A 22560-nucleotide genomic window follows, 5' to 3' on the forward strand; every position below is an offset into this window, starting at 1 on the left:
AGGCAACTTGTCGACTACGTTTACGTAACTCACTATTCATTTATTTACCCTACCACAAAGGTGAGGGCGGGTTTGAATTAAGAAATGTCATAAGTTTTGTATGTCTCATAGTTGGCTATTGTAGTATGGTAAGTAAATTTCGTATATTTATCCTGTAAGGTATTTTTGATCACATTCTCAGTGGATACACATTTCCAGAGTCATAATTTAAAATCATATATCCTTGACTTAAAGGGTATTCAGTGGTAGGGTGCTGTGCCGTATTTCTTATTTGCTTTAAGTGCCTTATTTCTATACCTGTGCCTAGCTGTAATTTTAACCATAGTTCTATGAAATTGGTTTTATATACAAAAAGTTAAATTGTGCGATTCCTTAATTAAGACCCAGTAGGCACTTTCCATGTCTGTGTAGTTCTTTGATGTGAACATCCTATTTCCCTGCAGGAAGATCTCGACAGGCAGATTGAGCAGCTCAAAAAGTGTCAAAAAATTGAAGAAAACGAAGTTAAGGCATTATGTGAGAAAGCAAAAGAAATATTAGTGGAAGAAAGCAACGTTCAGAGAGTAAATTCTCCTGTTACCGTGAGTTGCTTCTTTTGATCCGCATGCATCATTACAAAAATTTTCATGTGGTAAAAAGGTTCAATTAGTGAGTAAATGTTTGGGTTCATGAATTCTAATCAAATTTCCAAGCAGTAGAGAGTGAGTGAAACAGCATGAATGCCAAACGTAATTCTAGCTATAGTCCCATATTTTAACGTTAGTAATTACCATTTACGTCCCGCAGTATTCCATGTATGTATCCCAGTGTATCAACATATAGTACGTGTGGTCTGTCTGCTAAATTAATAAAAATGTGAAAATTTGAAACAATAACATAAAATATTCCTTCTGAACTATCTGTCGAAAAAATTCACGTGTTCTAGTTGGTTAGGTGAACAAATTCGGCATATATAGTCAAAAACTAGTAACCTGAGGATTAACTATGGTCAACATACTGTGCGAATCCTCATATTTTCATGTAGCTGCCCTGTAATGGGGAATCGTATGTATGAGAGAGTACCTAGGAGCCAAAGATTGTTCCTAGGCATCTTCATCATCTGTGATGAACTCGAGCCAATCACTGTTCATTCGGAAAATACAGAGATTGAAAAGAACTGACATCTTATGGAATGAAATACTTTAAAAAACATTCTCATCTCTTGGCTGAAAATCCTTTCCTGTGGACTACAGCCATGTCACGGTGCAAAAGCTTGCTGTTTCCAATGACCTCTAGAGCTGCAATGGGTGTAGTGATCCACAATTACTCCCGGTAGGGCCAATATTAATGATTAATCATTCCAGATAGGTTAAAGAAGGTAGTCTACATGATAGTTTTATTTACAAGCACTGGTGGAAACCATACCTTCTATCTTTTCCCTTAAAATATGGTGTAGAATCTTAATAGCCTCAGAGACTCACCCAAATAGGACCAAGCCCATAAGGGCATGGGCGTGTCTGGAGTGGATACTCATATTGCTGTGGCATACGCAGTAAGGGGCAGGTTTAGATTGCTTTTTTTGTTGGGGGATTTATCATTTTCCAATATGCCTTGGACGTATGCAACACCTCTCACTTCTGAGGCCATAATACGTGTAGACAAGTGGCTTTTAGAAATTTATCAATAATAATTGTTTTAATTGCTAAAGAACAAAAAAATTCTCTGAAGAGCCAACTTAAACATTGTCATCTATCCAATGCTTCCAGTAATTTTGGGGAGGGGGGCCAGTCCCTTTGCCCTTCCCCTTAATCCACCACTGCACACACGTCATCTCCAAGGGGTGTGAAAGTAGCCTTGAAAGCCTAAGGAGTGTAGTTGAAAATGTAAACATCAATGCCGAAAACCCAAGCTTTGCAATAGGAATAAGTTATAACTTCTAAATGGTAGACATTAAATTGTTATGCCCTTTTTATCACAAGATTGCTTCATAATCATTCATATAAGAGTATAAATTTATAGGGGGACACATGAGCACTCTTGGTTCTAGTGAGAAAAAATCTTAAACACTTCTATGCTAAAGGGTGGAGGTCATTTTAGGTACAGTGGAACCTCAGTTGTACAACTCTGTCAGTTGTACGACGGAAGGAGGTTTGCCCTGCGTGAATAAATGCATTTCTGTCGGAAGTCACTCTCAATTGTATGACCTTCATCATAGAGGAAGTATATATTATATACTTACTCTATGCCTTCATTTATTCAACTGTACAGCCAATTAACATACTCGTCAATTAATCTTAGTTGAACGGCACCTATAATCTGCTGAAAAAACTGTTGTACCACCCTTGGAGGAGGCCCAAGGTGAACTGTCTCAAGTCTCATTTCAAGCCAACAGTGTTCAATCAAGGATTGTTTGAAGGATTTTAGTTCCACCCTTTTCATTTAAAAAATCAAGTTACGGAGAAAATGGGGTTAAAATCCCGTGAGAGGCCTTTGGATACCCTAAATGAAGTCCTCGAAGTGCGAGGTGGCCAAGGGAAAAGAACTGGCCCCCTTACCTTGAATGTGTGATTGTAACACCTCTGTGGCTTAGTTTGGAGTGAGCTCTATTTTCACTTATGCATATCAACTTTCTTGTCGAATCATTTGCTGAGCAAGTAGCATTCTCATTGAAACAGTCATGCCATTTTAAAAGTCTTTGTTGCTTACGCAAAAATATTTAGACCATGTCTGCGTGGCATTTTTAGTAAAAGGGTTAACATTTTCTGTAGATAAGCAGAGAGGCAAAGGTAATCATCTTATTTTGCATGAGGCAAACATGGCCATCCATCTTTTATATCAGTTGTAAAAAGCTTTTGGGTGGAGTGTGATCTTTCTTTGTGGTATAATTTTATTCTGCTTATTTTTTTAGATATGTGGTGATATTCATGGCCAATTCTATGACCTGAAGGAGCTCTTCAGAGTCGGTGGTCATGTACCTCTTACAAATTACTTGTTTATGGGCGATTTTGTTGACAGAGGATTCTATAGTGTGGAAACATTTTTGTTGCTGCTCGCCTTGAAGGTATTTGGGAGATCCATGCGCATTACCACTACCCAATGTATGGTCTTACTGATTGAAACCTCTAGGTATTTTTTCCATGTAACTAGGTCAGATACCCAGAAAGGATAACACTCATCAGAGGTAATCATGAGTCAAGACAAATTACCCAAGTATATGGATTCTATGATGAATGCCTAAGGAAGTACAGAAGTGCCACTGTTTGGAGGTACTGCACTGAAGTCTTTGATTACCTTAGTTTATCAGCAATAATTGACTCAAAGGTAAATGAGAAGCTTGCATGTTCTTTTGGCTTGCGTGTTTCCTGGTTTGATATATTGCGATTTTAACTATGTATGAATCTTTATTTTCAGATATTTTGTGTTCACGGTGGTTTATCTCCATCCATACATACACTGGATCATATTCGCACGATTGATAGAAAGCAAGAAGTTCCTCACGATGGACCAATGTGTGATTTATTATGGTCTGACCCAGATGGTAAGTAAAATATTTTCTAGCATTTGATATAGCTGTATATACATGTAAGTTTATTGCGTGTCAGTCTGTCTGTATAATGCACAGTCACACTTATGGGTCTATCTCAGTCGTACCAAGTGCTTCAGGGATGGGGCTTGATGTGTTCAATGCAGGATCTCTGCACATACACTTTAGACTTGGTCCCAGCTTTGTAGCTTGACATTGTGTAAAGTTGCTGGCAAAAAAGTGCAAAACCGGACCAAAAACAGCCTGCCCACAAAACGGGAGGCAAACAGTGGCAAGCCGCAATCAATTCCTGTCTCGCCACTGCAGTGGTTCTCCTTTGCAAAACTCTAGCAACCAGCAATAGGTGCTGCACTATTACTGGTAACAGCACCTCAGCAATAGGCGACAAGGCAACAACCAGTAGCGCAGCAGAGTCAACCTGGCTGTGGGACGGGAACTAACACTTTTGAGTGTGACAACGTTTAGATTTCAAACATGTTGTTGTGAATTTCAATATGTACTATGTAATATTAGATTTTGCTGAACTAGAGAATAGAATACAGAGGCTGTTGGCATTTTATTTATATTTGTTATGAGGCCGACCTTATTCTAAGCCTGCATACAATAGGTGTCATGGGTAACCTAAATAGAAGCTTTCAATTCAAAGCCGTAGTCAAAAGAAACTTTCTGAGGGTTGATTTTGAGAGGGAGTACATTTTGGGTTTGTTTGGAGGGTGTCTTAAGAATGTATCTTCCTAACATTTTGTTCTGTACCATGTGACCTCCCCCCCACCCCTCTTCTTCTCCACACTTGCTTCAAATTTGTTTCACCCTCAAAGGAGTGATTTTGATTTTACACTTGACCTCATTTCAGCCTTTGAATCATAGCTTTCCTCAAGTTTATCTCCCATGAAATTGAAAATAGCAGTGGCAAAGCTCTGAAATTTAGGTTAATATTTCTTTAGCAGTGTTAAAATTCAAGGTTTTATTCACACATTCAGGTGTTTGTTTCTGTTGGAAATTTTTTCATACATACTTCCTCTTGCCAAATTTAATATAAAATTAAAATGTATAATTACTTCAGTGTACTACCTGAGAGATTGAATGTTTGTGAAGATTATGGGAATTTTCTCATTATTATGAGTAATGGAAAGAAAAATTATGTTGTGTATTCTGCAAAATTGTCTCAAGGAAGAAAGAATAAGTCTCTGTGCTAGGGTTCTGTCTCAGATGTATCTTATAATTTACAGCTGATAGATATATATTTTTCAAATCTAATATGATCCACTACTGTGGAACTCCCAAAGGAAAAAATGAAATTTTGAACATTTATCGATTATTTTAATATGGAGTAAAGTACTAGCTAATCGAGTGTATCACCGTTTGCAAATGGTTTTGAGGTGAAAATAAGACCATCATGATTGGTGAAAATGGTGTTTTGCCCAAAAAATAACGGTAGATCTATCTGTAAGTCCATGCTCTAATTCTAACTGCAGATGCGCTGCATGAAAGAAGTAACTTCCTGCGCAGTCGCACTCATGTGTGCCAATTTATGCACACCAAGGATGACATTCGCCATGAAAAAAAGTATTTGGCTTAGCCGTGATTCGAACCTAAGTCTCCCAATTGCCAGAGGTATGCTAACCAGTTACACTCCTGAGCCATTTCCTTCGGAGACAAATCTCAGGCTTCATCTCTCTTCTGAGCTTCTACAGGGTGTTCAGCGACCAGGGAAATAGGGAATTTTTAGTCTCTGGAACTATGCATGAATTATTCTTGAATTTTTGCTCCAACAGAGAATTTTAGAAACTTCTATTTCAAATTCATTTCACATAAAATTTTGCCAGTTCAACACCCGTTTTCTGGCCTGTTTGTCGTACCTAATTTTAAGTGCTGTTGCTTAGTAGAATTTTTACAGCCGCATGGAAATGTGGAATGTCAGACAAGAAAACAGAATCAAAATTGCTTGCACTCTTGACCCGAGGAAGATTCAAAAACATGAATAATAGAATGCCAGGTGACGTCAACATCTGCTAATAAGGTCGGAGCAGCTTCTTGGCTTGCAATGAATAAATTTAAATTTTGAATATGTACAGTGTGATAACTAACCTATTCCTTGTCCATGTAAATGCTCGAATATAATATTATTCAAAAGAATTGAAGTGAATTTGGGTTTCTAAAAATTTTGATGTATTGCAGTAATCACGTAAGATTAACCAGGAATTTTGTCAGATTTCCCGGGAATAGGGTAGTTTCCTTCATCAAAGAAAACGAGAGGCATTGATTGCGATTCGTTACCCACCATTAGGGTTTTCATAATATGCAAATTATTTGGTTTTAGAAATCCTAGTTTAAACGAATTGCAATGGTCAATTTTAAACTTATTTGAAAAAGGTCAGATTGGCGCCCATGCAATTTTACTCCACGTGACGTCACAGGGACCTAGTTTCTACACGAGAGGATAGGAGTTTTACATCGTCTGAGATTACCAATGCATACATGAGCCACAGAGCTCAGGGAAATATCTCTTAATAATCACTTATTAAAATTGTCTTAGCTCGGAAAGTTTCCTTCGTTTGATAAGGTAGTAATAATCCATATTTAAGCCAAGCGCTACCTGCTAGCAGGGTACTCTGCTACCTGCTACCAGCCTGCGTCGTATCAGCGCTCAAGCCTCGCCTCAAGGTCACCTCACAGGGTGGAAGTGGGAACCAGAAATACGTCACACCCATTATTCCTACTTAGCCGTCGTGTTTTCACGCGCTTGAAAATTTTCACTTTTCGTTTAGTCGCGAAAAATAGATATCGTCATTCGAAAATCTAAGAGCGTAAAATGCGTACTCCAGGAGTAATAATCTTTCGATTTAGGCAATAAAAAAATATTAGGAAACCACCCTATTGGGAGATCTGGGTTCAAATCCCCGCTAAGCCAAATATTTTTTCACGGCAAATTTAATCCTTGGTGTATTTAACTGCAGAACTTTGTAGAAGCAATGCTGGTTGATGTGTAAGCATTAGATTAGTGGTTATGATGCCAGAATGGCTTTGGTAAGGATATAAGTTTTTAGCTGAAGTATCTAACTGTGAATTTTGACTCCCGATAGACATTTAACAACAAAATGGCTTGTTTTTCAGAATTTGCTCTAATCTGTTTTCTATCGGTATGGTACTTATCACGCATGGCTTTCCTTCACAGAAATCAAAGGGTGGGGAGTCAGTCCCAGAGGTGCTGGATATTTGTTTGGCCCTGACGTTGTGACGCAATTCAATGAGGAAAATGACATTGACATGATATGCAGAGCCCATCAACTTGTCATGGAGGGATATAAGTGGCATTTCAATGAAACTGTTCTCACTGTGTGGTCAGCACCCAACTATTGCTACCGGTTTGTAATTTATTTCAGAATCATACTGACTGTTAAGTATTCAATCATGATAGTATTCATTTTTCATCAGCTTATGTGTAGGTAATTTGTATTATTTCATGCATATGTTAGTTTAATTTCTGTTTGTATAATTTTTCAATTTGTTTACTTGGTACTTTTGCCTGCAGTAAATGAGAATATAGTGTATAGAGCCACTAATGTGACGATGTGTAGACTATTATTAGCCATAATCCTGTTAGTAATATATGTATTTTGATGATTATGGAGTGGTTTCAAGTTTCTCTTTCGAACCATTTATTTATTTGTATTTAGTAAATTGATTGCATTTTAATTTATTTTTTACAACATTAGGGATAGTTTAGAGTTTATCATGTCTTGTCATATCCTGCACCCCCCTTTCTTAGAAAAATGATATGCTACATGTATTATACCTAGTGGACTTGTCATTTAACTTTATATAATTGAGAGTTCACCATACATGAGACCTGAAACATTCTTAAATTTAGGGGAATAATTATGGTGACTGCCCATCCTTTTGTTGTGCATCCGGTCATAATGGCAACTATTTAACAAGATACAGTTAAGAAAAATTGCAAAATTATGTTGATATTAAAAAAAAAACTTTCAATTTGCAGGTGCGGGAATGTTGCTGCCATTCTGGAGCTTGATGAGCATTTGAAGCGTGATTTCACAATATTTGAAGCTGCCCCTCCTGAGAGTCGAGGTGTTCCTTCAAAAAATCCCCAGGCTGATTATTTTCTGTGAAGTGTCTAATCATAGAAACTAGCCTTGTCAATGGTCATAATGAACTTTGAATGCACTGAATGAATTTTTGTGAGATTGCTGGGAGTAACTTTGTATTCTGTGATTGAAGGAAATTTGTGAGAATGTGAATCCATAATATAATTTGAATCTCTGTTGTTCTGTGATGGAAGTGAATAATATGATTAATTATCTTGTGGATGTTAAATGATTGTAAATAGTGAAGTGAAAGTGTAGTGTACCTGATAGTATGCAGTCAATTCTGCTTGCCTTCTTTATGTTCTGATATATTTTTGTGTTCAGAAATGCCAGTAGTGTTTTGATGTTTCTCTTCGTGTGTTACGTGAAAAGTTTTAGACATCAAGTTACATCATCTGGCTCTCAGTTTCAGGAAACTCATTTGTGTGGCATCAGTAACTGTACGAGATGCCATTTAATTCTGGCATGATAAATTGTTCCAGATGTTCTAAATAAAAATCCCCTTCACAACATGAGTTGTCTTTTCAATTTATCAATATGCACCGGTGAATACAGATTTACTTATACGTTTTCAAACATCTGCTACTCATTTTCCACAGGATTACTATTGCATCAGAGATCAGCAATTGCAAGTAATATCTGGCAGCAAAACAAATTAATTTTAAGCATACTGGGACTAGCAGCAGAATATAAAAGATGTTTTGAAAAGAAAGATACATACTAAGTCCCAGTTAGCCACTCATCTCATCAACGAGGGCCATTCGTGCAATTTCAACCCAAAAATATTGGCCTTCAAAGAAAAAGGATGTCGGCTCGACGCACTTGAGCAGTGGGAGATCACCAGGAGGAGAAAATGCAAAGAAAAGCTTATCAACGACATTGAGTTCCTGAGTTATTCCCCGCTGTTAGCCCTCCCCCCCCTCCCTAAAACCTTCAACCGAACCCCAATTCCTCACTTATCCCAACTGTCTCCCCACTCCCTTCCCCTCTCCTTTACCCCCCAACCTCTCTTACTTCCGTCAACTCATGAACATACCCCTCCTTTCCACATGTATATATATGACTTCTTCACTTAAACCTTGCATTTGTACCTGATGATAGTGAAGGTGATTCGCTGAAATGCATCGTACGATAATAAATACTGTGGACGTACACAAAGTTTTCATTTATCATTGTTCAGAGAGAACCACTCACTGAAGGAAGGAATTGCTACATATAATATTAACAACAACAAACCAAGCTATGTCAAATGCACAAGATGGGAGTTGCAGAAATGCAGTGCCCATTTGGCAAGACTCAGCGATGTCTTCTAATGATTTGCTTAAGGAATACATGAACACTTGCAAATTCCCACGATTATTATTAGAAAATATCTGGTATAAATAAAATCACAAACATGGTTGGAAAAAGACTTCACCCTAGATGTTGAAACATAAGGAAGACATCGCCATATTGTTATTTGATCTAGCCATGTGGGAGAAAACCAACAACAGCAAATCTCCATTTTTTTCCACTCTATCTTCATTGGAATTCAAGAAGTGATGGGGTAAACAATAAATGGCCTGAACATCATAGTGCTATCACAGATGCCTCCTATTGGAAAGCAAAGCAGCATCACAAGAGAAGGGACATGGAGATTTATGAGATGTGAAGTAACAATAGGATCGGTAACTAGGAGGCACTCATAGGAAAAGTTTATAAGATGGCAGACTGAAGTATAGATTAGATAGACTTGTTAACAGTTGATCTGACTTGGAAAGATTTTAAGGAAGCAGACTTGCTGCTTCCTTTTGACTAATAGAAATACATAGTTTAATCAATGTGAATCCCACAACACTGAGGTTCAATGATTTTCTAAAGTTCACAAGTTTTATTATCTGGTAAGACCTGTAATTTTTCATTTCCAACACAACAGGGAGCCTGAAAAGGGAATCCTCTTTTTTGCAGTACCTATAGCTAAGTCAACCCCGCAATGGGAACTGAAAGTTAAGCTTTCACTAACTCTAGATCCTATAATGCTGCAAATGCTGCTTCTGCACTGATTTCTTTCAATGCCTTTGATATTCAATGCCTTTTCAAGTTTAAATGTGCCCCAGTCAGCTAAGCGCTTGAAGAGGTGAAAAACTTATTAGATACAGAAAGCCACCATCAGACTTATTAAGTTTTGGAACTCCAGTCAAAATTACTTTTTTATTAACCACTGCATACATGAACCACTTAGATGAAGGACTGGCCATGGGTTATCCACTTTTACATCTTCCAGCTGATATTCTTATGAGCTATTAGGAAAAAAAAACCTTTTGATGCTAAAAATATATATCAATGAAAAATTTTTAACTGGCATAGATAAGTACATAGATAATATAATTTGTGAGTGGACTGGCAAAAAAAACTAAGTACGGTACCAATTTTTATTCCTTTTGAATAGCCTGTGCCTGAAAATTAAATGAACTGTTTAAGTCAGAGCACCAATTTTTAATGAATTAAATATGACCATTTCAAGTGAAAATTATAGTCATAGTTTTCCATTTTGGGCACAGATGCCATCAAAACAAACAGCTCATGCCTAGATGGGGATAGTTGTCCCACCCTCAAGATTCTTGCAGTGAGAGGACAGTGGGGAATGGGGAAGGATGTGATAGTTCTTCAGAAAATTTGGTCAGCCATGAGCGTGTTTCTTCCTATGAAAGTTGAGGGATTGGAATATGGAAAGAACCAATTAAGCATTATGTACCAGGTTCCTGGTGGGATGTGGAGTTTTAATGCTCTAGCTCATTAAATTAGTGAAGGATGAAATAAATAGTTTTCAATAGTTATGGCTGTGTGTGAGGGATGTCTTTAGAACAGAAAAATTTGAGTGAATGAAGTGATCAAATAAAAGCATGTTTTGCAGCAAGTAGACGCGAAGAACCAAGTTGAAGAAAGTGTGGAGGATGAATAAGACACTTATTTATTAGATGCTCAAGCCAACCAATGTATGGTTTTCAATCAAAGCTGTCTCTCACCTAAGTGCTTCACAGATATTCAGCATTTTCCCGATTAACAGGGGCCTTGTCAGATGAAAACAAATATGTAACTCTCATTAATATCCAAGAAAGTAACAGCAATTTTTGTATTTCATCCTTTTTCAGCAGCACTTGGCTATTTATTTTGATTACTAGTTAATATCTCTCATTTATATTTTCTTGATGAACACAATTGTCTCCGTCATTTCCATAGATTTGACACTATTCATTGCATTTCCTTGCAAGTTTATCCTTGAATGCTGTGTACTTAGAACCATTGAACTGATGAAATAATTAAAAGTAATCTAGTAAATTGCTACATCTTACTAAATTAACTTGACGAACCAGCTTCTGTAAGTGTTGAGGTACTTCCAAAAAGTCTCATGCAAAAATTAAGAAAGTTAAATAAAAACATATCATTATAAAGCCATGATGAGAGACATGTCATACCCCCTATCCCTTTTTTCCTTCCTTTCTTCTCCCCTCCTCCCCAGGTACATGGGTGCCAAAGTCGTGACTTGGTTCCTGGACCAGAGGGGCATATTCCCACTAAGAGATGGGTCAAAAAGAACTGAATTGCCAAAACGAACTGTTCACTGAAATGAACCAGTTCGAAAATGGACAGTACCTACTCTAAAACTCCCTGTTCACTGTTTGCATCTGCACAGTACTCATCCAGTGCATTCAGGCCAGTAGGTAAGCTCATCAAGAGGTATTTTGAACTGCAGCTCAATCATTAGCGTACTTCAGCAAGCGTTGTTGTTAGAATAGAAGATGGTTACAATGCAGACCATCAAAGGCTGATGAAGCCACGTCATGGACCATTGAGTCCCTTCCCTTTGTTCTATCCTGTTCCCCTCTGCCTTCCCTCGAGTCTGCATGAATGACTGAGAACTATATTGCTGTTATTGAAAACACCCCGCTCCCGCCCTTATGGAGATTAACATGGGAAATGATTCTCCATAAGAGCCCATACTGTCAACTTTAGTTTAGAAATTAGTCAAGGAAATGAAGCATTTTGGCTTGCAATTTTTTCAAACTGAATCGATTTTCTTGAAATTTTCACAATAAGTAGGGAATATACCAAGAATCGAAATCTATATCATGCCGACGGGCGCTTTTACCCTGGGGGTGGTTTCCACCCCATCTCGGGGGTGGAAATTTTTTATTATATTTTGACCACAGGAATCGATAGAAAAATAAATTCTAAGAATAAAATGTAATTTCCATTTTTTGCGTCAAATTAATATTTTTCGAGTTATTCGCGATTGAAAGTTACAGTTTTTTGACGAAAAAAATCAACGATTTTTTTATTTCTATTAGGAAATTGTCAGTAACAAAACTGTAGCTTGTAAAAAATTAAATAAAAATCTTATTTTATATTTCCTTTATGACCGATTCAGACCGAGCTACAACTTGTTGATGGTTATCTTTAGTTTATCATACGCTAAATTTGAAAGATTCAATACCAAATAGTGGGAAAACTGTATTTTTTGAGGAAAACTTATTCAATCTTTTTAAAAGTATTTTTTTTTTTTATTTCTTAAAATGAGAAAAAAAAATTTTATCATGAAATTTGAACGAGTTATAATTAAAAATAAGATCAGTCCCTACTTTTTCCTACGAAAACATCAGCGAAAACAACTCCTAATTACCACACTATTCAAATTTGATCAATGCCCTTCAGAATTTCTCTTTATTTAAGTATTGTTAATAGATCCTAGAAGTTTGCTTGATTTACAATTCTAAATTTTGAAAATATTGGAGGTAAAAGTGAAAATCCATTTTCTACAATTTCGTTAAAAATGCTCTTTTTTTAAAATAACTCCAAAAAAACTGGAGATATGAAAAAAATGCAAGAGTAATAAATTGTAGCTTCTTTATTTTCAAATATTTTGGTGTGTTTAAATTTTCTGTACAATAAATATTTGGTGAGATATTGATAATTAAAACCTCTATTTACAAGGGAGCTCCACCTTATTTAAACGCTTAAATCCCTCCCCTTTCAAAATTGAGGTCTTGAAAAAAATTTAATTCACATGACCTCGTAGTCCTTAAAAACCCTACAAAATACTGTTTAAAAGGAGCTATGTTTGAAATACCAATCAAATTTATTTTCGAAAAATTCGAAATCCACAATTCAGAGCATAACATTCCTCATAACCAGTATATACTTTGTGTGCTTTATGTTCGAAGCTAACAATACACTCAAATTTGCTACAAAATAAACACACATATGTATGTGTGCTCTCGCTTGCAGTGACCTGTGTGCATGCATGCGGTGGGAAGACTGAAAGCCATACAGTCTCTGTTTGATAGTGTTTCATGTAATGTCTACATAAATTGTACATTTATTTATGTTACCATGACGAAGTTTGTTCTGTTTATCCTATTGTTATATCTTTTCTGTGCTGTGATTAAAATCATCAGAGAAAAAAGTGAATATATAATAAAAGGAGTAAAAAAGTGAATGAGAAAATACAATGTGATAAATAATTTATATTTTTAGGGTGAATACATAATTTCTTTTACATTAACCCCCAATAAGGGTTGAAATATTCTAAAATTATTTTCAAAACATAAAAAAATAATTACACGAATAATTTAAACTAAATTTTACCCGTATTTAGATTTAAAATATAATTTTATAAGTTTTAGCTTTTAGGGATAGTTTTCACCCCTAAAAAATAAAAAGTGCCCTTCAGCATAATATAGATTTTGAAGTGGGGGTATAATTAGTCTAATCCCAAATTTTTGTGCAGGTCGATTCAGTTTGAAGAAATTTCAAGGTTTTGCACTTCGATGAGCTTCATTTCCTGGACTAAATGTGGAACGCTCTATACCAGCAGGAAATGATTGAATGTCCAGGGGTAAAGAAGTGTCCAGACAAATGAATATTTTGTCTAGGTATTCATTTTCACCCGGTCATTTGTTTTCATCGGGTCGTTCGTTTTCATTTGGGCATGTGTCAATTTCACTGTTTGCATTCATCTTGTCATTTACATTCTTATTGGCATTCATGTTCATGTGGGCATTTTTTTTTAATTTCTCTAGTTTTCCACAAAATACTTGTCAAGTCTGTTTCTGCATTAGTAAATTGAAATTAGACAGTGGAGGGTAAGAACTTCCAACTGGGCAGGAGAAAGTCAGCAGAAGGATATATTCATCATTTTCAGAGTAATGAAGAACTATATTAGTCAAATACTTATGTAAAGTTAACTATATCATTCTCCTATTGAAAAAATTTATCAATTTGCCCTTCCGAAAGAACATTTAAAAGTCATCTTTCAGCTTTCAAACATAATTTCTTCACTCCTGTTAATCACCCAGATCATTGAGGACTCTTGGGTACATTAATCATTTGCCACAAATTAAATTAAAATAATTCTGGAAAGCAATGTCAGAATATCGCTATATTTATATGAAATTTTAATATATTATGTCATATTCCTAATGCCTAAGTGGATATTTATACACAATGAGTTCAAATCAAGTGTCATAGAAAAGTACCCAAATTGCATGGGTGGACTAGTTACCCAAGTGCCCCTGGGGCAACATAGTCAAGACCCCAAGGGACAATAAAGAGTACACATAAAGCAGTGCAGAACAAGGAGTTAGAATTAAAATCTGAAAACCATAGAGTTAAAGTATGAAAAGTAAAACAAGAAGGTAGCAAGAAGGGGACACCATCCCCAATCTATTATGATAATTACAATGTTGAGAAAGTTGACAAGTGTGAGAAGAAAGATAGATCAGATAACTACCGCTGAAGTCTTGAATTTTATTTTTTGTTTTACAGTTCAGTGCTTGCAGGGTACAAGGCAAATGAAGGTGCTAAAAGAGCCCCAAGGCTTCCTGAGGCCGTCATGGGCCTTCAGTCCTCAGGTCCCCGGCATTGATCTCACAATTTTAAAAGTTGTTTTATCCACACAGTTTAAATTTCATTTCACAAAGAGATCCTGGAAACCAGCCACCCGCCACTCATTCTATGACTAAGCTTAAATGTCATGCTTTGCCACAGGCTACTACACTTGCTCAGTGCATCTCTAATCCCCCTAATAATCTAATAAAGTGGATATAAGCACTTATTTCTCACCCCACTTCCATATGGAAAACAACAAAGATGAGAAGTGCATGATTAGTCCCAAAATTCCCTATTTAGCCTTACATTCCCTATTCACATATTTTTTTGGGATGATAGAATAAGAAACAAAAGGTCACACTACTGGTTGCTTTGGTTGAACAGGCTGAGGTTCAGCAGAGCATGTAGAATGATGCTAGAAGAGCTAGGAAGGGTAAAGGAGATTATTATATATTTTGTTGTTATCAATGGTGAGGCTGTGAGACAGTGAGAGGATTCAACCTCATAAAAGCTCTTTCACCCAGACTCTGTCCATTTTATCTTTTCAGGTGAGCTGGTGTGGCTTAGGGGAGCAAGTGGGGATTAGGGGAGGGAAATTTTCTCAACATTTGACTGCCCCTATGCTTATCAGCAGACAGTAAACGTGGCCCAGCTCTTCTGAAATTCAGTCACTCTCAGACCTCCGTCACATTAACATTGTGAATCTGCTCTTGGAGCAGTGTTGCCAAACCTCATGCGTTCTCCTCAGATGTCTTTTAGTATGCCTTTCACCAATGGTGCCACATTCAGCATGGTAGCGGACAATGTCATGGGCTTCTATGAAGGGATTATCCTCAATACCTTCCAGGGCTCTCACGAAAGCTCACCCACAAGCACAAAGTGAAAATATTATAGAAAAGCCAAAAACATCATATTGAAGGAAGTTTAGCTTACCATTGACCAAGTGGGCTACTCCTCACCATGGTGGCTGCATGCAAACATCACTGGTAGGTCACCATTGAATCTCACCAGCCCCTGCCATGCACCCAGAACAGATTTCATCTGCTTCTGATGCATTCAGATAAAAGCCCACGAAAATCAATTTATTATTATGTCACTCAGTTCTCCCAATCCTCCTCCTCCAATAATGTCCCACTGTTGAGAAAATACTCTCTGAATGTGAACAAGGCACGTTAAGGAGCTAGGTTCAGATTGAATTCATAGTTTTAGGAAAGAAAAGAAATGCTATCCCCTGCAGAAAGTCTTTTCCAGTCATCAATTATGCCGAATCAACTTTTCAGAAGAATGTATGATAACAGACACTATGAAGTCATTTTACAGAAGATACTTGTATTTCCCTCACATTCTGTTTTCACTGCAAATAATCACACACAAATGATTTTTCTTTAAAGCTGTCTACCATTAAAACAAAATTGTTCTGCATGGAGTTTTTACACTTTAATTTATGCTACCTCCCAGTAAATTGCGGAGACTTCATTTCTAAGTGCCCTCTTTTTGTCCCATTTGTAACCTCCTAATCTTTGCTTCATTTTAATTTACCAACCCAGGTTTAATGGGAGGTCCCCGTTAGCCTTTTCACTTTGCATTCCTCCCCACCCGTTTCTCTCTTCTGACTCCCATAGGCAAAATGGTACGAGGGTTTCTGTTTGTGTGTGGTGATCCCATGGTATGAGCCTCGAGTACATCACCAATGAAGTAAGAGAAAATATTGTTGTGTGGACTTAAATTTATCAATATGATTTATTGATTTTCCCATAGATGTGGAACACTTCTACACCAAGACAAAAACAAAACAATTACGCATGCTTCACCAAGCAGATAGGGAACACACATGAACACATAAGTGTTTCTATTTTTTCCGTTTTAATACAAAGAAGACCTTGTAACAAATTTCATCACATGGTTCAGAAAATATTATTCCTTTTCTCTATTTACAGTTTCAAATACAAGTAAAAATTTCATTATTTAATGAAAAAGCTGACAACAATACTCTGTCAAAATCATAAGAAGCTTGAGTCCCATCAAAGTGATAGCAAACTACCCCCGTGTTTAGAGATTTGGCCCATTGTTGAAGAATGCAACTTGTGAATACTACTAATGCATGGATCACTGATGGAATAACAAATTGCTTCCATAAATAACAGAGAGTAAAAAATTAAGTTAGTTGCACATTAGCAATAAAATTTCTGTAAAAATGCTTCCTGGGAATACATGTATTAACAAAGTTCATTAATGACGGCTGGGTGTCTTTCATCTGGTGTACTGGAGTGGCTTTATATAGCACCCATTAATAAATGATATATTTTTCTATACGTGTATATGAATAAAAACAAGGCAAATTTCAATTGTGGGTCATGCACATTATAAACATATATATAATATATATAAAGTATATAAATACCTCTAGAAATTAATTACTCCATGGTTGGTTATTGTGATATTCAAGAAAACATTGGTTTGTACGTGACATCAGACTCAGTCCAGCGTTAAACCCAAGCTTTTAAATGGCAAAGTGGTTACTGTACTTTGTAACTGAAGTTTCACTACACTCACCAACTAAACACCATTGTTTGTTGACACTCACAGAAATAATTTGACCTTAAAGGCTTTGGTGTGACGAAAATACTTATGAACGTGAAGTGACGAGAAGAGAAGGAACTTCATTTCTTAGTTTGACAGAGGGCAGAAAGAGTGATTGTCCACATCACTAGGCTTTATGCACAGGAAACACTTTTCTGGAATTTTTTCAAGCCAATGCCTTCACGGACAGAGTAAAAATCTGCCCACAGATGTTTTGGCTTGCTTTTGGAGCACACAGTGCCAAATTACTTTAAGCCACTTCTTTCGCTGCTGAGTGCACAGTAGTTGTCCATTATTTCTATAACACTTCACTGGTACTATGACAATCCTGCAATGCCACAAAAAATAACATAACACCATTATTAGAAATAATTTAATAATTTATAATCTGTGATGAAGTGGCAGGGAGATGATCCTACATGTACTATGTAATTATGCTTTTGCACAGAAAAGCAATCAATGTAAACTGTCTTAATTTATCTGCAAAACAGAATGGTTCCTCAAAACCTAACTTTAATAACATAAGTATAAGCATGAAGTATTAATAAACTATGATAACCTCCACTCAAGTATCCCAAACTTGAATATTTTTCATAAATATTTTTTTTGCATTTGGATGAGGTTAAAATGGTTTATATTGATTATATTAGACAATACAGTTAATTTTTGCTGTGTTAAACAAAGAAATTTTTCATGCTACTGTAAAGTGGAAACTTGTGCAATATATAATGTTTTTTTCTGTTTTTAAATAATTATAAATATACATAATTATTAGGTAGTTCTCACAAGGAAAGTGTCACAAAACTAGGAGTCAGATTTCAATCAAACTTTGCAGTATTGTAGTCCATCGGGAGCTACCCATGAATCACCCCCCATGTGGGGCTATGTGACCAAGAGTTTAAACAAAAAACCCAGTTAAACATTTACACACCGAACATATTCCCTTACAAACAAACTCAAAGCAAGAATGATATGTAGCCAGGTCTTTGACTCTTAGCCGGAGGTCCTAGGATTGATTCTCAGAGACAACACTATTTTTTCATGATTTGTTTTTGCTTTTCATTTTACAGAAGAATATTTATCATTATTTCCATGATTTTCACTGAAAATTTTATTTTTCTGCGTGGAGATCTTTTTCAGTGATGTGGCAGTATCAGCTGTTTTCCATTTTTTTCACACAGATGCCTCCTTTTAATAATTTTATTTCAGTGTCGCAAGATGAACCTTATTTACATTGCACATGTCATTATGCCACTGATTGAAAGTAGGCTTCTGTTAGAATAAAATGGAAAAACAGCAGACACTGCCACATTACAGAAAAAGATTTCCACACAGAATAATGAAATTTTCAGAGAAAATCGTGGAAATAATGATGAATAGCAGGCTTCTGTAAAATGACGAGCAAAAAAGAATTAAAAAAAAAGTGTTGACTCCAAGAATCGATCCAAAGACCTCTGGTTAAGAGTCGTACACCACAACCATCGGGCTACATGTCATTCTTGGTTTGGGCTTGTTTCTCAGGGAATATATTAGGCTTGTAAATGTTTAACATCATGTTTTGCTTCAACTATTGGTTATATAACCCCATATGGGGGCGATTCGTGGGCAGCTCCCAATGGACTACAAAGTTTGATTGAAATCTGAGACCCAATTTTCGGTCACTCCCCTTCTGAGTCCCCTCACACAGTCCATACGAAAAAGCATTCTATCTAAAGTTGATCAGGGGCAATGTCACACTTGTGTGGAGAAGTCAATTACTGCTTTTGATGCAATATTTTGGATTGATCAAGCAATCATAAACATGAAAAATTCAACCATGCATCATTGTGGGATTAAATTAGGGTTTTTTAACCCTTTCGCGCTGGACGTCGGTTGAAGCCGACGGGCATTTTCATACGCAGAACACCTGACGTCGGCTATAGCTGTCGCCGATTTTCAGCGCAGACGACCGAACGTCAGCTCTGGCAGACACGAGGGAAGGGAAGTGACCGCTGAGGTAGCAATTTTCCAATGCATTCAGACCCGGCCTGAGACCCAGCCTAGCGAGTCCTTAGGGCCACTCTTAGGCAATAAACCCCTACCCTCCCACTCATTTATGACCATCCTCACCGCAGGAATCCGTTGCATAGTAGTTACGTTTTCAATAGTTTTTTCAAATGCGATGGTGGTTGGCGTAACATGGTGAAACTCCTTCATGATGCACAAAGGTGGTTAAGATAACACTTAACTGTTTCACAAAATAATATATTTTGTGAAACAGCTAAGTGTTTTCTTAACCTTTGTGCTATAGTTTTTTCAGTTTTTTTTTATTGCTTTTACTATGTTTTCATACTTTGAAATGAATTCTTCGTTTTGTTCTGTGCCCAAGCAATTTTTAAACATAATTTTAGCGTTAAAAATAACGGACTTCCGTACTTATAGTCTTATTACCTTATATTTACTAACTTTGTTGTTATTAACACTAGAAACCTGTTTAAAATTCCACAATGCTTAAAAAAAACGTTAGTAATTCTTTTAGGAGAGTAAAACATTTAAAATCAACTACAATGTTTGGTTGAAAAAAACACTGGTAAGGCAATAAGTTGACCGTGGATTCGTATTATGATAGGGTTAGAGGGTGAAGTCCAGTGACTGGGGTAAAGGGATGGGTGCCCCGTTGAGCTGGGCCCCATATCTGAGGGACGAAAATACCCAGGCAACTCACCCCCAAAAAAGAGCTCCGTACAGAGAGGTTTAAAATATTCTTATGCTACACGTGGCACGAAAACGTTTTTCTACTGAAGTTCTACTCAGGAAAGGGTTAACATTGAATTTTCACCAGAGGAGACAGATGTTACAAATGGCTGGCAGTAAGATATTTTGTGAAATGATGCTGCTGAAAGTTCTGAATATGTGAGAAATTATTCCAATTTATTGACTTTGGGTGACAAGGTTGACATGGAAGAAATAATATTAAACACTCTTGATGAAGGAATCAAGGAAATGATGACAGAGCCTGAGCCTCTAGTTGGAAAGATACTTGGTTAGTATTTTATGCTGTTATGCTGCGTAAAATTGAACTCTTAAAAAAATTTTGCATTTCAAAAGGCAACAATGAGGCATGAAGTAGCCTTATTGATGTACAGCTAAAGTTTGAAAAAAATACAGCCACAAAAGAAAATAAGCAAACTAAAATCAATGATTCCTTTATGCCTAACTGATCTGTGTATTTGTGTGCATAGATATTAAAATGTACAAAGGCTTGGAAAATTGTAAATATAATATGTGAGCACTATATTATTTTACAATTTCCATTTTCTTTTTAATTATTTGTAAGTGGTATTTGAAATAAAAAGATCTCTTTCAGCTGCCTTAAATTCAAACAATATAATATTGGCATGGTACAATGAAGCGTAAAAATGAGATTCTCTAAGGGTCACTCCCAATTTACGGACACATTTTTTGGAAACAATAATGTACGTATCTGAGGGGTTTTACGGTACCTAGTATTTGGTAAAAAGAAATATTAACAAAGAATGGGAGAGAAGACCTCACCTTGGCAGGCTGAAAGAAGGTGAAATATAGGTGGATGGGACGTAGCCCTGGAGGCTATGCTAACAGCACTTGCGCTTTGATTGCTTTGAAGTCCTGCTTCTCAAGTTAACTGTATCACTATTCTGAATGGCCTGCCTTTCTTTCCTCTCCTTCTTTGTGCGAAGAACTTGTCTTGTAACTGCCATAAACATCTGAAAAACAGAAAGAATTTAGAAGAGAACAGAAAATTTGGATGGGGGGGTAACTTACATGAAATGGGAACACATAAGTACATATGTACATTGTTTTAAACATATTCATTTCACACTCTAATTTCATATAAAAACTTGCAAGCAGATAAATCACAAACGCCTTCAATCAGGTAAATTTTGGGCTATTTATAAATACATATTATGAATTAATTATAATTAACTGATGCATATACAACAATAGTACGAAATATCAGAAAGTGATAATAACATAAAGGATAAAACTGTGGTGACAATGTCAAGTTTATCTTGAGTATTATGGATAACAGCCATGAGACTTCCCAAGGAAACAGGATAAATACCCACAATAATGGTACTTTTACAGCTCTGTCACTGAAATGTATAAAAATAAAAGTAAAAGATGCCTTACCTCTTCAACATTCAAGTTATCTTTTGCACTGGTCTCAAAAAGCTGGATTCCCATTTGATCAGCAAATCGCTGCGCATCTTCTGTTAATACCACTTTTTTGTCTGGAGCATCATTTTTGTTCCCAACTAGAATGATAGAATATTATACCGTTATATATCCATCCCCGGTTTGACTGGCTACAAATCACCTGACTTTTAGACAATCATCACTACCAAGACGATCACTTCAAGAATAGTGCACCTACCTAATATCCTATTTACTACATCACAGTTCTGCTCAATTTCATGCAACCATCTTTTGACATTAGCAAAAGAATCGCCATTTGTTACATCGTATACAACAATAACCCCATGGGTTCCTCGATAGTACCTTAAAAGAAATAGAAGGAACTCATTAAAATCACATAAGTAAACAGGACAGTAATTCATACAATACAGTGATATCAATATGCCATACGTGGACGTGATTGTTCTGAATCTTTCTTGACCAGCAGTATCCCAAATCTGTAATTTCACTCTTTCACCTTCAATTTCGACAGTTCTAATCTTGAAATCAACTCCAATTGTGGTTATGTAGTTTCCAGAGAATGTGTTGTCCGCAAAACGCACTAACAAGGAACTCTTACCAACACCTGTTTTGAAGAAATCACGAATAATTCAAGCAGAGGGTCAGGCCCTTCAGTGAGTAATAAGTCAACATTTTTTAATGAAGTAAAAAGTAGTATGGCGGGTTCATAATTGCAACTACAGTTATTGATCGGCCTTAAATAACCTATTTTATTACATTCTGAAGACGAGGTGAATGAAATGCAAAACTATAACATAAAAGTCAACGCAAGGAAAACATCACAGGAATAAAAATACAGCTCATCACCACTTATATGGGAGTGAGATTTCGACATCAATTTACATGCATGTACATTTTGTAAAATATTGCGAAGTATTAGCATTCATTGAGGGCAGGATGATCTACAGCGGTACTGCTATCTAATCATTAACTTCAACCGCCTACGAAAATCTGCTCCGGTCAGCGTATAATTAACCAGATCAAGATATTAGCCCGTGGTCGAACACAGTATTGAACCTCAAGGCAAAGCTTAGCACCGCCATGAACAGTACATACACTAATCAACATGCAACAAGACATTTCGATCATTATGGGTGGGATGGGCACACTATTCAAACGAATTCAATTCAGGTCACTATACAACACTCACCACTGTCTCCAATTATGAGCAATTTGAATAGATGATCGTATTCCCTCGCCATAGCAGCAATGTGTGTTATTATAGTATTCCTAAGACTAAATAGTAACTCCTAAGAAATTAAATCA

General features: G+C 36.5%; 2 protein-coding genes across 3 annotated transcripts; one reads left to right on the plus strand and one right to left on the minus strand.

Moving 5' to 3' along the window:
• The first annotated feature begins 20 nt into the window (after nt 1–20).
• LOC124156422 (serine/threonine-protein phosphatase 4 catalytic subunit-like) lies at nt 21–8141 on the plus strand. Of its 2 annotated transcripts, XM_046530974.1 has the most exons (7): nt 21–128; nt 444–581; nt 2888–3040; nt 3127–3300; nt 3391–3517; nt 6699–6888; nt 7524–8141. In XM_046530974.1, the coding sequence occupies exons 1-7, from the start codon at nt 126–128 to the stop codon at nt 7651–7653; spliced, it is 915 nt and encodes a 304-aa protein (XP_046386930.1). In that variant the 5' UTR covers nt 21–125; the 3' UTR covers nt 7654–8141. The 2 variants fall into 2 exon arrangements, with proteins under 2 accessions (XP_046386930.1, XP_046386931.1); XM_046530975.1 differs by lacking the exon at nt 444–581 and having other exon boundaries at nt 34–128.
• Nucleotides 8142–16217: 8076 nt separating this feature from the next.
• On the minus strand, nt 16218–22524 carry LOC124156425 (ras-related protein Rab-35). Its single transcript, XM_046530977.1, has 6 exons — nt 22445–22524; nt 21685–21859; nt 21473–21597; nt 21229–21353; nt 20611–20801; nt 16218–17404 (listed from the first exon to the last, which is right to left on the minus strand). Exons 1-5 carry the CDS (start codon nt 22494–22496, stop codon nt 20670–20672), a joined length of 609 nt encoding a protein of 202 aa, XP_046386933.1. The 5' UTR covers nt 22497–22524; the 3' UTR covers nt 16218–17404; nt 20611–20669.
• Nucleotides 22525–22560: the final 36 nt, after the last annotated feature.

This window comes from Ischnura elegans, chromosome 3, assembly GCF_921293095.1.
Source record: "Ischnura elegans chromosome 3, ioIscEleg1.1, whole genome shotgun sequence".
In the NCBI taxonomy this organism is placed as follows: domain Eukaryota; kingdom Metazoa; phylum Arthropoda; class Insecta; order Odonata; family Coenagrionidae; genus Ischnura; species Ischnura elegans.